Source organism: Ammodytes marinus, assembly GCF_949987685.1.
Source record: "Ammodytes marinus genome assembly, chromosome: 14".
NCBI lineage: Eukaryota > Metazoa > Chordata > Actinopteri > Uranoscopiformes > Ammodytidae > Ammodytes > Ammodytes marinus.
Genome location: NC_137218.1, coordinates 28,779,286 through 28,793,697, shown reverse-complemented (window position 1 = coordinate 28,793,697; position 14,412 = coordinate 28,779,286). Strand labels below are relative to the sequence as shown.

Genomic DNA, 14,412 nt, shown 5'->3' with positions numbered 1-14,412 from the left:
TGTTATGATACTCTGCAAACATGCAAACACAGACTCAAGTATTGAAATTAAGTGTGAATAAATATGTATGCACAACTGGTGCAGCTTAATAGCAGGCAGGGCTGGATCAAACATGATGTCATCTCACTACAGCCTGAGGATTGTTATGTTGCTGTGTTGGAGTGAGCATAGTAGAATGATCAAAGCTAGCTTCTCTAGCCAAATTCCTAGTTTAAGCATGGTTTCTCTTTATCATGAGTAGGGGTTGGACAAATAATCCATATGGCAACATATCATCGTCATTTCTCTTGCGACACGTGATCGATACACGAGCGCCAAATATAGGTATTTTATTACAACATGCTTGTGTTCTTTCATTTCAACTTTTGCTATTTTGAAAGTCACTATTTAAAGGTGCACCATGCAAAATGTGTTGTACATTTATGTGCGATTGGCCAGTTTGTGATGCGCAGGTTGTACACTTACAAATCTGAAAATCTTTTCATGTCAGCTCTGTGAATAAATACATACATACTAGGGGTGTGAACGTTTACAAAAATGTCTAAACGGTTACATGGCTGCAAATGTTTTGTGTACACGTTTAACCGTTTGATATGAGGGGGGTTGACGTATTTTAATTTTTTTGCCGATGCTGTTGGAGTGACAGTGTGCAGTGAGAAAGTCAGGCAGATAGATAGACAGAGCTTTTTGACTTTGAAGTGATCATAACTGCCTAGTGATCATCTGTCAAGACTGACTCCCGCTGTCCGGCCGACCAGCTGATCGGACCAGCTGTTTAAGACCGAGATGAAAAGGAAAGTGAAACCGAAGGTGGAGGAGCAGTTAAATAGTTCAATTAATAAATATTGTAACCAAACACAATAATGTGTTGTGTTATCTGCCTTAGTAGCCTACAGTAGCTCACATCGCCCACCACTCCTTGAAACAATTATAATTTTCCAAACTAAAAAAAATAAAAAAAAGTTTTACACGGTTACACATGTAAACGTGTACATGTGCGCACGTGTACATGTGCATCACCCCTAATACATGTATGTGTGTATACATACATGTGCATCACGTTACCATCAACAGCTGAACAGTTGTGGCTCTGTGCTTTATGCAGAGAGGTTTGCACGTTAGAAGTCTCAATTGCATTATTATAAATACTCGTAACCAGGGCTGTACGCTTATTTATTTAAGTGGTAAGCAAAGAAAATATGTATATATATATACTTATTAGGGGTGTAACGGTACACTAAAGTCATAAAAATACTACTGCAATTCTCCAATAAATAAAATACTTATTAAATACTAGTGTAGGTGCAGCATAAACTAAAATTGCAATGAAAAAATATACAGTAGGCTATTAATGGGTCTTTTTGACTTTAAAAAAAGAAAATATTGATGCAGCTCTCTTAACCCATTGATGACTATTGCAATCTAGGATGCATGTCCTTAATGCCTGAGGGTTTTCTGAAAAAATAGTACAAATTGTCAAGTCTACCAAAACCTTAATATCTAAGCCTGTGTAGCACATAGAAACATGAAATAAAATACATTTAAAAGTTAAGGTTCACAGGTTTTATTTAAACATGCTCCCTTAGCGCTTACAGACCAACACATTTTTCTAAAAATCGTCAAAATTAGATGGGGGAGAAAATAAATAAATAATATAAAATATTTAAAAATAATGTGCTAAATGAGGTTATAATCCTGCTTCCTTTTAGCATGGATAGTAGTGACTGAGTGTGCAGTGGATGGATAAAGATAGACAGATATAGGAAGGAGAAGATCGCTTTATTTTATCATTTAGTTCAGTTGTCACTGGCACCATAAATCCGACTTCCCAGTACAACTGGAACGCAGACTGACTCCCGCTGTCGGGAGCCAATCAGCTGGTCCAAACGGCTGTATACCACGGAGATGAAAACAAAACTGAAACTTAACTATCGCCTGGCTAGGCTGTATTTGAGTTGGAGCAGCAAAATATAGCCTAAATTCATAAATATTGTTAATAAATAGATGCAATGTGTTGTGTGATTTTCGTCAGTAGCCTATAGTAGACCTAGATTCTGCGCTCCGAACGTCACTAACTGTTCTGTAATACACTATCGGCCCGTATTTTTTTTATTATTATTATTATTTATTTATTTATTTTAAATTTTTTTGATTGGCGTGATTTTCGGCAAACCACACAACTTTTGGGTGGTCAAGTGGTCTTAAAAAATCAACAAAACCCACCTCATGTGTATTTGAACCAGTGACGGTGCATTCTATGTTGTGCACGCCATGAAAATTAGATAAAGTAACAATGCTGTTACACAGCATCAGGCAGGAGATACAATGTGGCATCGCGCAGCAGCCGTCATCAATGGGTTAAGCTGTTCTCTTATCAATATAAAAATTGCAGCATTAATTAAATGACAGCATATGTATGTTCATTATAAAAGAGAAATTACTGCCTGGGTTTGCACAGCTCCTTTTTTCTTCACAGTAACGGTGATAGTAGCCTAAACACCTGGATGGTGCCTTCTAAAATGTGTATGCATGTTCGACGTGTTGCCGCATAGGCGATCGCAGTGAAACAATGCCCCTTCTGCCGACATTGTTCCAAACGTCTATCACTGTTTTCATAATTCACCTGGAATCTTAAATTATCTCTCAAACGGGATTTGAATGACAGGGGGGCGCCTGCAAGCTCCGGTTTCCTGTTGACTTTCGTCATGCAGTTCGCTCTCTGTTCGATAGCACTGTAGGCCTATAACATCTTTATTTGCACTACTGATAGACTGTAAACGAGGGTTACTATAACTGCTAATAGTGATGCAAACGGAACACTAGAGTGGAGAGCTGTTTATCTCTTGCTCTGACTGCTGCGTGAGAACTCGGCCGCCTGTCAGTGCTCTGGGACGGGGGGAGTGGCCGCGGAGTCACCCGCTGCTCGTTTAGAAGTTAAGAGCGATACATGCTTTAGCGACAGCCAGGGTCTCCAAAAGTCGCCAATAACACCAGAAGAAGCGGCTAGATTGGTCGCTTTTTTTGAAAAAAAGAGTCGCCAGAGGGGTCTGAAAAGTCGCTAAATATAGCGACAAAGTTGCTAAGTTAGCAACACTGCCTGACCCTCATGCTCACCATAGAGATAAGAGACTCTCAATCGCTGGCTGCTACTGCGCACGTGCGAGCCGAGCCGGAGGCTAAATGGTCCGGGGGGAACTCCGACGACAAGTTTTAAGTTCCACACAGCAAAACAAGCCTGTACATTCGCCATATAACGCTATGTGCGCCACAAACAGACCGCGGTCCACCTCTGTAACACCAAATACGTGCCTGTACCGTCACGGTACGGTACAAATACATGTACCGTTACACCCCTAATACTTATCATATTAATAATAATAAACATTTTTAGAAAATGTCCTTCTGTTAATTAAAACCAAACTTTTAAACATTAAACATAGCCTATTAAATAAATTAGTATACATATTGGCACAATTTAGAATAAATTAAATAGGTTTTTGTGAATGTGTTGGGAGTAGTTCTTTAATGGCTTATTTCAAACTTTGTTTAAATAGTCTACTGTTGACTGCTATCTGCAGCCATGTCTGCAGTTGAATGAGTTGCTTTTCAAGCTAGCGCACTGCATGGCTGTGAAGCGCTAACTTCCTGTTCTTACCGGCTTCAAAATAAGTCAACTCACGTTTGGCTAATAACAGGCTTTTAATGTGAAGGCGCACAGGAAATGTTCTGTTGGCACACGAGCTAACTTCACTACATTAATGTAAAGAGCCGTGTCCTTCCGGTTATTACTGTTGGTGAAGTTTATTAGACACTAGAATCGCTGCACAAGCACAGATCCAGTGCACACATCTTTAACCAGCCAATGTGGAGGGTGGACTCAATAACTTACTCGCCTAAGAATACATTTACCCGCATTTGGAGAGTGTTAATGTAGAGCCCTCTAAGCAGTGTTGTGCAGCACTCCTCTGTGTCTCAAAGAGACAGCATCTGCTAATTAGCAAGCTGTCGCACTAGTGCGAGTGGACTTGTATTCATCATCGCACGTGATCAATCAATACATCCGGTCTTCTTTCTAAATGTCAGTTTTGTATTTATTTGAAATCCGATGCTTCTCTGTTTTGACCTTGGGCCCAATGCAGTCTGAAATGAATTGAGCGCAGACTGCAGCAAAGTTACTGAATACCAAACTAATTTAGTTCTTCAGTATTTCCTGTATTGTTGTGTAAAGAAACTGAAGACAAACTGTGTGTGTGTGTGTGTGTGTGTGTGTGTGTGTGCGTGCGCGCGTGTGTGTGTGCGTGTGGAGGAACGTCGGGTTAACCTCCCCAAGAGAGCTGTTCAATCTATAGTACAGACACATCACTGACTAATCTGCTCACCTCAGCCGCCCACACGCACGTCTGTCTGCTGCTGAGGAATGTAGGCCGTGAGAAGAAGGCTCTCTCACTAACACCATGCAGCATTCACTTGTTTTTTTTCTCTCAGGTTCTCTTTCACCTTCAGCGTCCCTTTGTTTACCCACGTCCGGTCCAGTTTATTCAGGGGCTTGTTTTCATTTGGCTCCACCCGCCTATTGTTCATTCCCTGTGTGCGTGCATTGAGTCTTAATCATATAAACATAAGCCCACATGCCACCGTTTGGTTTGTCATCCTTTTTAGATGAGGAGCTGTCTGTTCTTGTACATGTCTCAACACAGAATTAATAATAAGACAAGGTGTAGATTGATCTTTTTTTAATGTTTAGGTACAGATATATTAAATCATTGATGAATGAATGTCTCCTTCACATCCACTGGGACCACTCTGTGCAACCTACTCCCTTCTGTTGCTCAGTAAAATATGCCTAATGTGTTTTGCATTTAGACTGTGTTGACTTGTTATCCCTGCTATTTCAACACTCGACTACTGGCTAATGCCTTGCACACTAAGCAGCTTTCACAGAGAGATCACTCCATGTCAACATGCCAGTAGTTTTAGCTTGCTTTTCTAACTGGTTTACTCTTATGTGCTGTGGCAAGTTCAACAGGTCAGTGTTGCATTTCTCACTAAACTGTTGAGATCTCTGCTTCATTTCCTATCAGCTATTTGATGTGCTTTTGTACTGGCTTGAGGAACACTGTGTGTATGGCTGTAGGTGTTCCATGTATTTGTCCTTTTTATTGACCCATTGCTTTGTGTCTGTGTGAATGCAGGTGTCTCCTCTGCCACCCTGTTGCACTCAAAGTCCCTGCGGGGCCACAGAGACTGCTTTGAGAAGTACCACCTCATCGCCAACCAGAAGCTGTCCCGTTCCAAGGCCTCCAGAAGTGCCTACGAGGGCATGAAGCTGGCCCTCAGCCACAAACTCAACCGCATCATCCAGTATGCCCAGAACAAGGACTGTGTCTCCCCCAAAGGCCCCAGCAGACGGGGGGCCAAGCTTCTCTGTTACAGCCAGCAGAGCGACTGCAAGCTGCTGCCCCAGTCAGACGCCCAGGTGCCCCGCTACAAAGCCACACGGCTGCCTGACTACACCATGGGCATGTTGGAGGGCCACACAGCGGAGGAGCTGGGGCTGCTGCACCACACACACTCTGACCTCTGGGCCAGGGATGGCCGCTCCACAGCAGCACAGACACAGCACACACACCAGGGACACAGCACAGATCAATGTGAGCATTTAAGGAGCATTCTCTTCTTTCTTTTTTTCTTAGGCCTGCAACTTTAGTATGTTGAGCTGTGTCCGTTTGAAATTGAAGCAGTGCTGGTGGCTTGATTTCCTACTTCTGAAGGAAGAATAGTGTAGACAGTAGCTGTGTCTCAATTCAGGGGTCGCAGCCTTCGAAGGCTGCATTTGAAGACCGATTGCGTCTTAGCGGCGTGTCAAGGCTTGTCCCATTTCGAAGGCTCCTTCATATGCGGCCAAGAAATGCAGCCTTCGTTTCACGGTTTTGAACATATCCCAAGATTCATTGCGTTTTTTTTCCACTCTAACTCCTCAAAAAAAAACAGCAACATGTTGCTCCATCTTTTTAACTTTTATTTTCCTTTCTTTTTGTTCTTGTCTTGTCTTTTCTTTTGTTTTTCTTGTCCTTCTTTTTTCTTGTACTTTTTTTTCTTTTCGTCTGGTAGGCAACTTCTTTTTCTTTTTTCCTCCGTTGACAAGGCTGTCTCCGTTGGCAGCAATCAGGGTTGCTAGGCAGCACAGGAGTGGCGAGTCGTCACTCAAGGTAACGGCTTGTTACGCAAACCGGAAATGCTCATAAACTGAGACCTGCGGAGATTGTCTCATTTAACAACGCTCGTTCGGCCTTCGGTTCGGCCTTCACGGTCTATGAAGACCGCGTCCTTAGAAGGATGCGACCCCTGAATTGAGACACAGCTCATATGTCAACACAATTGGAATGCTGCAGTCTGTCTTAACTTGTTCAGTGGGATGTCAGTGATCTCTCCCTGAGATTTGAGAAAGCTGTGGGCAGCTAACAAAATAATATTCCTAGCTTGTTCTGTCCTTCATCTTTCTCTTTGCTATAACGTCTCCAGAGGAAAGTGAGTTTTGCTTTTACCCGGAAATGCAGAATGCCCCTGGGTTTCTCATGTCTGGTCACTAGTAAAGATGCATGTGACTACACACCTCTCTAAAGGTCCCATTCCAATTGCTGTGCTTTGATAAGGTGTCACAGGTACATGCTTTGAATTCATTGATGTGCATATCTTTATATTAGCTCATCAACAACAACTGATTCAATTTAAACTTGAAAATGAAGAGGAAAGTAATAGAATATGTAAATGTACACGAATGTCTATATTTATAATGAGTTGCAATTGATTTTGACTATTGTATCTGACTTTGGCTATTCACTTCATAGTGTGTAGAGGAGAAAGCTATTAGGAGCTTTTCTGTTGTGTTGGCTCCAGCTCTCTGAAATAATACTGTGTTTCAATAGTCATATTCATCTACAGTTATTCTCATTCACGTAGTGTTCTACTGCATTGTCCGCCTTAGTGGTGGCCCTCCTAGAGGAAGAAGAGAAATCCGCTCCACTGCCAAGGGGTCTACTTTTCTGGGCGGATGAAGATTTGTACACGGCTAGTATGAATTCACCTTGAGAAGGCCTTGTCACGTGACACATAGGCTGTGTCTTGATTCAGAGACCACGCACTTGGTAGGACGCAGTCTCGCGGTCTATGAAGGCTATAGCCTATGAAGGCCGATTTTAAGGCCGGTTCCAAGGCCAACGAGCCTTGTTAAACGAGACGGTCTCCGCAGGTCTCCGTTTACGAGCATTTCCGGTTTGCGTAACAAGCCGTTACCTTGCGTGACGACTCGCCGCTCCTGTGCTGCCTAGCAACCCTGATTGCTGCCAACGGAGACAGCCTTGTCAATGGAGGAAAAAAGAAAAAGAAGTTGCCTACCAGACGAAAAGAAAAAAAAGTACAAGAAAAAAAGAAAGGAAGATAAAAGTTAAGAAGATGGAGCAACACGTTGCTGTTTTGTTATTTTTAATTTTATTTTATGCAATCTCTGAAAAAAACGCAATGAATCTTGGGATATGTTGGGCCACGAAGGATACATCTGTTGCAGCCTTCAAAACCGTGAAACGAAGGCTGCATTTCACGACCGCATATGAGGAGCCTTGCAAGGAGCCTTGCAAATGGGACAGCCTTTGCGCGCCGCTATGATGCAATCGGTCTTCAAATGCAGCCTACGTAGGCTGCAACCCCTGAATCAAGACACAGCCATAGAGAGAATGAGCGCTTTGTATAAATAGCTTTGTCCTTTTTTTGACAGGTTCTTTATTTGAAAATGTGTACAATTTCCAGAAATTCTGTCATCACTTCAATAGCATCCTTTAACACAGGCATAGGTGCTGCTTCAGTTGGACAAGGACACACACTCTTAAGGCATTCATTACAAACATGCACTACACATTTCACCGCACATTCTTTTATGATGGTAGTTAAAGGATTACTGTTGATATATTTTGAAATACCCTGGGATACTGTATAACTGTATTACCACCCAATCCAAACGGAAAACAACTGTACACTGAATGGAGCCATGGCTAAAGCTCTGTATATTCAGCTCTAATCAAGACTGTTGCTCTTTTCTTTTAGTGGCTGACATGAGTGTGGATGAGCTGCGTCAGCTCAACGGCCAGCTACTGATGCAGATTCAAAGTAAGTGCTTCACTGGGTTCAGTTGTTACAGCAGATTCAACACAACCATTGGTAAAGTTTAACATTTTGAATTATCAATATGTTTTTTTTCATCCTCAATCTGTTAAAGTCATCTCTAATAAATTCCCATTAGATTATTTGTGCCATCAGGAAAAAGCAGTGGTAGTACAAACTATTGTTTAACTTGGAGCCTAGCCAGTGTGAGTTCAGGCTCACATATCCAGAACAGTGTTGCAGATGGCTGGGCTTCTCTCCTTCCATGTGACCAGCTGTGTTTTATTAGTACGATGTTACAATGGAGAAGTTTCCAGCATAACGCCCACCATTTTGAGCCTCTGTTATATTGTTGTCTTTGCTCTCTGCTCCTTCAGTCATCTGTAGTGTGTGTGTGTGTGTGTGTGTGTGTGTGTGTGTGTGTGTGTGTGTGTGTGTGTGTGTGTGTGTGTGTGTGTGTGTGTGTGTGTGTGTGTGTGTGTGTGTGTGTGTGTGTGCGTGTAAATGAAAGCCACTGATTGTCCTTCTCTGTGTCTCTCCTAACACAGAGGTGTTTGAGGAGCTAACCGTGGCTGTGCAGGAGAAGGACTCGTTAGCGACAGAGCTGCACGTGCGTCACATTGCCATCGAGCAGCTCTTCAAAAACTGTGCTAAGCTGCCCTGGCTCCACATCAGCCGGGCCGGGGTCAAGGCCAGCCCCAGCAGCAGCAGCAGCAGCAGTGGGCCTGGGGAGTGAGGTGGAACACTTCAATACCTCTGGCTGAGAAGCCTTCATGTATTACACAGAGATCCCATGGTGACGTGGAGTTGTTAGATCTACGTTTGGAGCAGCATTAAGGGGCTGTGATGACATGGCATCTGGTTGTTGTTGCAGTGATGATGATGATGGTGCAAGGATTAATACTGGTTTGCAGTTGGTTGCAGATTGCTGTGCTGACTATCATGTGAGCTGAGGTCCACCCTAACCTGTGTAGCTACTAGGACCAGGGTTTGGTCTGGTGCTGCAAGACAATGAGGAGGACATAATGTGCTTACAGGAGAAGAATATCTCTGGAAGATTCACCTCGACAGACTGAAAAACATTGTGTGATTGCTTTTGGCTTTACTTTTAGATTTTGTGTTTGATTTTGTGTGGATACATTTTCTAAAAAAAGAAGCCAGCAATGGTGCTTAGTGGCCAGGACACACCAATCCGACTACCCGAAAATTGCGACTGCCGATCCAGGGAGCTCCAGTCTTCCCGTCGCAGCCGAAAAAGTGCAAAGAACACACCAAACCGACTGCTGACTTTCCGTACGCTCTGCGCTTGCGCGGGACGTAATGTCTCCATAACAGCAGGCGGCGCTAATCTGTATTGTGGCCTGAAAAAATACGGAAGCCGGAAATGATGGGACGGCTCTCTAGACCATCAACATAGATAGAAATACGTATTCATATTTATGGACCATAAAGAGCACCATTTTTAGCAGAGAGTGTTGAGCATGGTGTCGAGCAGTCAACAAGGGTTGATGCATGTGAGTACTCGCTGAACGAAACAAACAAACACATTAAAACGATGGCTAACTGTTGTTAGCTGTTTGTGCTACCCGCCTCACTTCCGGGCTTCACTGATTCGCTAGCCCTCCACAAATCAAATTGCTCCAACTGAAAGACTGTCCGCCGCCAAAAGAAGCCCGACGACATCTACTACGACCGATTTCACGGCACACACCAAACAGATTCGTGTCCCCGCCCCCTCCAGACTCTACGACGGCGATTATCGGGCCGGTGTGTCCTGGCCTTAATATGAAGCACTGACAAAGTTGAAGCTGCACACTGGCAATACGGTGACTTGAAACATGAGTTTTTGACTTTCCTACAAACTGCCTTAAAGGAGCTGTAAGTGGAATGGTTCTTTTAGCTAACTTCCTGTCAGTGACAGCAGTTAGCAGTCCCCTCCCTCGTCCCTACGTCACCACATTATTGCACTGCGGTCTTCAAGCAGCAAGTTATCTAGCATCATCTCAGATCCATAAGTGTGATACAACATGATAAAACCATCAAAACAGACATTGGGAAGGATTTTTTCCTGCTCCGCCATTGTAGGCGCATAAACATTCACCCATGTGTCGCTCTGGCGTGCACCGGCAGTGAGACCATGAGTGAGACGGCTGCGGACGGGTGTCGGTTTGTAGCGTTCTCTCTTGTGATTGGTTAACATTTCGTTATAAAGTTTAATTGCTTATTACATGCAGAGCAGCTGACTAAGAGATTGGCTTTATGAAACGTGCACACCGTGGAAGTGACTACTGTATGAATAAAGAGCGATTTAACACTTAATATAAATAAACCGCATACTTCACCTTTAATAAGGCAAGACAATAAGTGGCTGTGGTCCTCTGAAATATTGAATATTATTTTGGAGATCAGATAGATTCAATAGGGGGCTACATCTGCTGGGGAGATTGCATATAAATATATACTGTATACCAACAAAGCTTTATTAATGTTCTTTTTAAATAACACAAAATGTGTTGTCTGTTGCATAGCTGTCAAGCACAAGCAGTATGCATGGCTATACACTGAGAGAGTGCTATGGGAAAGATACAGCTATTGAAAAAGAAAAACAAGCTGCCCAACCAAAGTGTGTATTTCCTCAGTTTCACATGTGGACTGAAAGCATTTGACTTGGATTCAAGTATGAGTGGAAGATGCAATACCAAACCGATTCCAAACATTTAGTTTAGTGGTCCGTCTAGGTTTGCTTCAGTGTGTGTAATCATGAGCCATTGATTCTTACTCTAAAAGTGTTGATGTTGAAATGATAAGTTCTCAAGCACATGTGTATTGTTTTCTTTCATGTGCTGCAGTGTTAACCCTCCCCTTCCTGTATTCATGTGTGAGAGCTACGTGGAAGTCACAGCAATACAAACAGGACAGTCAACGTGTACTGAGAAGGACGAGGCTGGTATTAACAGTCAGGGTTTTTAAGCCTGCAGCTTTGCTCATTTGATTGTTCAGGAACCGTTTGCAAGAAATAGACAATTCAATCAGAAGCCTTATTAAGTAGAAATGATCTCAAAGAATAATATGAGGTCAGATAGCTCAGTGTAATGAGCTAGGGAAAGACATGTTTAGAAAACACACAGCAGTCAGTGTATCTCTTTTTCTCTCTCTTTGTAAGAGATTAAATGTATTTGACCCCTTTTGTAGGGTTTAAAGTGAAAGATGTGCGCTCCATGTTAAGCTTCTATCATGTTTTATTAATTTGGCTTGAGTGAGAGTATTCAGATTCCTGGTTGAAAGTTTCAGTCATTGGATCTTCACTTCCAAGTGACTGCTTTTGTATTTTTGTATACTGTGCAAACAATGCAGGGACGATGCCTGTGCTCAGTAGAACATTCATGATGTGTGTCTCTATTTTGGCCGTTTCATCATCATTTACTGGAGATGTAAGTTGACCTGTTACACTTCAACCTCCTTCCTTTAGACTTGGTTCATTTGTTTTCAAAAGGTGAACACGGCTGCATTTGTGTTGTGTGATGTTTGACATTCTATTTATTGTGCGTGCGCGTGTGTGCTCATGGACCTTACACAGGCAAAGTGATGTTTTGCTCAAGTGACATTTTTATTATTTTTTAAAATACATCAATAAAAAATATTTTTCTCAACAGCTACTCAGAATGACCTGCAACAACCTCAGTTAGAAAAGACTTTATTGCCAGGCTGAATACATTCAACAGGTCTTTGTCTCAAGCTTGAATGCTGTTTAGACACTTTGCCCATTCTTCAGTTCATTCAAGGCCTGATAAAGCTCACCATCATCCAACCTCTTTATTACCCCATTGTTGACCTTTTATTGTATGTATATACACTCACCGGCCACTTTAGTAGATACACTGTTTCAAAGTCTTGTTAACACATATAACTAATCAGCCAATCACATGGCAGCAACTCAATGCATTTAGGCATGTAGACCTGGATGGGACAACTTATTGAAGTTCAAACTGAGCAACAGAATGGGGAATAAAGGAGGTTTGAGTGACTTTGAACGTGGCATGGTTGATGGTGCCAGATGGGCTGGTCTGATTATTTCAGAAACTGCTGATATACTGGGGTTATGCTATCATAATTATGCAGACGACACACAAATTTACATTACCATATCACCAGGAGACTATAGTCCGATACAAGCACTGAGTAAGTGCATTGAACAAATCAATGATTGGATGTGCCAACATTTTCTTCAATTAAACAACGACAAAACTGAAGTAATTGTCTTTGGTGCCAAGATGAACAATTAAAAGTCAGCGGACAGCTTAAATCTGTTATGTAAGAAACCACACCCCAAGCCAGAAATCTTGGTGTTGTCATAGACTCCGACTTGAATTTCAGAAAGAAAAACACATTAAATCAATTAATAAATCGGCCTACTACCACCTTAAAAACATATCAAGAATTAAAGGACTTATGTCTCAGCAAGATTTAGAAAAACGTGTCCATGCATTTATCTTTAGTAGACTTGACTACTGTAACAGTGTCCTTGCTGGCCTTCCAAAAAAATCTATCAGACAGTTTCAGCTAATTCAGAACGCTGCTGCTCGAGTCCTCACTAGGACCAAACAATCGGATCACATCACCCCAGTTCAGTCAATCAAATATTGATGTTGGTTTATAAAGCCCTAAATGGTCTAGGGCCAAAATACATTACTGATATGCTGATACGTTATGAACCGTCCAGAGCCCTTAGGTCGTCTGGGACAGGTCTACTTACAGTCCTCAGAGTTAGGACTAAACAAGGAGAAGCAGCTTTTAGTTTTTATGCACCAAATCTCTGGAACAAACTCCCAGAGAACTTGAGGTCTGCTGCAACTCTCAGCTCTTTTAAATCGAGTCTGAAGACTTTTCTGTTTCCATTTTAACCTGTAATTTTTATTTTAATTAAATGTCCTATTTTTTTCATTGCCCCTGTAAAGCACTTTGAGTTGCCTATTGTGTCTGAATTGTGCTCTCTTGGGTCTCTCTGCTTTAACTGATAGAGAAATACTCTGCTGAGAGTCATATTGACTTCATACTGGCAGCTTTCACTGTAGTTTCACCATTTCCTGGTGTGTCCCTTTCAAAATAAGACTTCCAACAAGCGAAAATAAAAATAAATTAAAAAAAAGGCAATGGGGCGCACGGATTACTGTCCAGACTCAATATTAGACTCAATATAAAATCATATACATCATAAATAACAGGAAAGAACTTCATTTTTAATGGGAATTATCTATGAAAACTCTATGTAGAAAGATAGGGCTTTTAGAAGCAGCGCTGCAGCAGCAGCTGCTGCTGAGACGTTCCATGTGGGTCCGAGAAAAGTCCGAGACACGCAGCAGTAAGGTAAGGCGACGCGCTCCAGAGGTAGACGCAGGATGTGTGCAGAGGCCGTAATGGTGTGGGGGATATTTTCTTGGCACACTTTGGGCCCCTTAGTACCAATTGAGCATCGTTTAAACGCCACAGCCTACCTGAGTATTGTTGCTGACCATGTCCATCCCTTTATGACCACAGTGTAGCCTACCTATCTTCTTATGGCTACTTCCAGCAGGATAATGCACCATGTCACAAAGCTCAAATCATCGCAAACTGCTTTCTTGAACATTACAATGAGTTGACTGTACTCCAATGGCCTGCACAGTCACCAGATCTCAACCCAATAGAGCCCCTTTGGGATGAAGTGGAACCAGAGATTCACATCATGGATGTGCAGCCGCCAGATCTGCAGCAACTGTGTGATGCTATCATGTCAATATGGACAAAAACCTCTGAGGAATGTTTCCAACACCTTGTTGAAGGTATGCCACGAAGAATGAAGGCAGTTATAATAGGCCAATCCGGTACTAGCAAGGTGTCCCTAATAAAGTGGCCGTTGAGTGTACAGGTCCTTCTCATATAATTAGCATATTGTGATAAAGTTCAATATTTTCTGTAATGTACTGATAAACATTAGACTTTCATATATTTTAGATTCATTACACACAACTGAAGTAGTTCAAGCCTTTTATTGTTTTAATATTGATGATTTTGGCAAAAAAGTAAAGAAAAACCAAAAATCCCTATCTCAAAAAATTAGCATATTTCATCTGACCAATAAAAGAAAAGTGTTTTTAATACAAAAAAGTCAACCTTCAAATAATTATGTTCAGTTATGCACTCAATACTTGGTCGGGAATCCTTTCGCAGAAATGACTGCTTCAATGCGGCGTGGCATGGAGGCAATCAGCCTGTGGCACT

At 42.1% G+C, this 14,412-nt stretch overlaps 1 protein-coding gene across 2 annotated transcripts in view; it reads left to right on the top strand.

Moving 5' to 3' along the window:
- The window catches only part of cUnh21orf91 (chromosome Un C21orf91 homolog), a 36,229-nt gene extending 24,429 nt beyond the window's left edge, over positions 1 to 11,800 (top strand). Inside the window, exons 3-5 of one of the 2 annotated variants that reach the window (XM_080041737.1) lie at positions 5,193 to 5,651; positions 8,098 to 8,160; positions 8,703 to 11,800. In XM_080041737.1, the coding sequence (XP_079897863.1) occupies positions 5,193 to 5,651; positions 8,098 to 8,160; positions 8,703 to 8,890 (710 nt within the window). In that variant the 3' untranslated portion in view covers positions 8,891 to 11,800. Of the gene's footprint in view, positions 1 to 5,192; positions 5,652 to 6,985; positions 7,132 to 8,097; positions 8,161 to 8,702 lie in introns of those variants that run through there. The other variant, XM_080041738.1, reaches the window with a different exon arrangement.
- Positions 11,801 to 14,412: the final 2,612 nt, after the last annotated feature.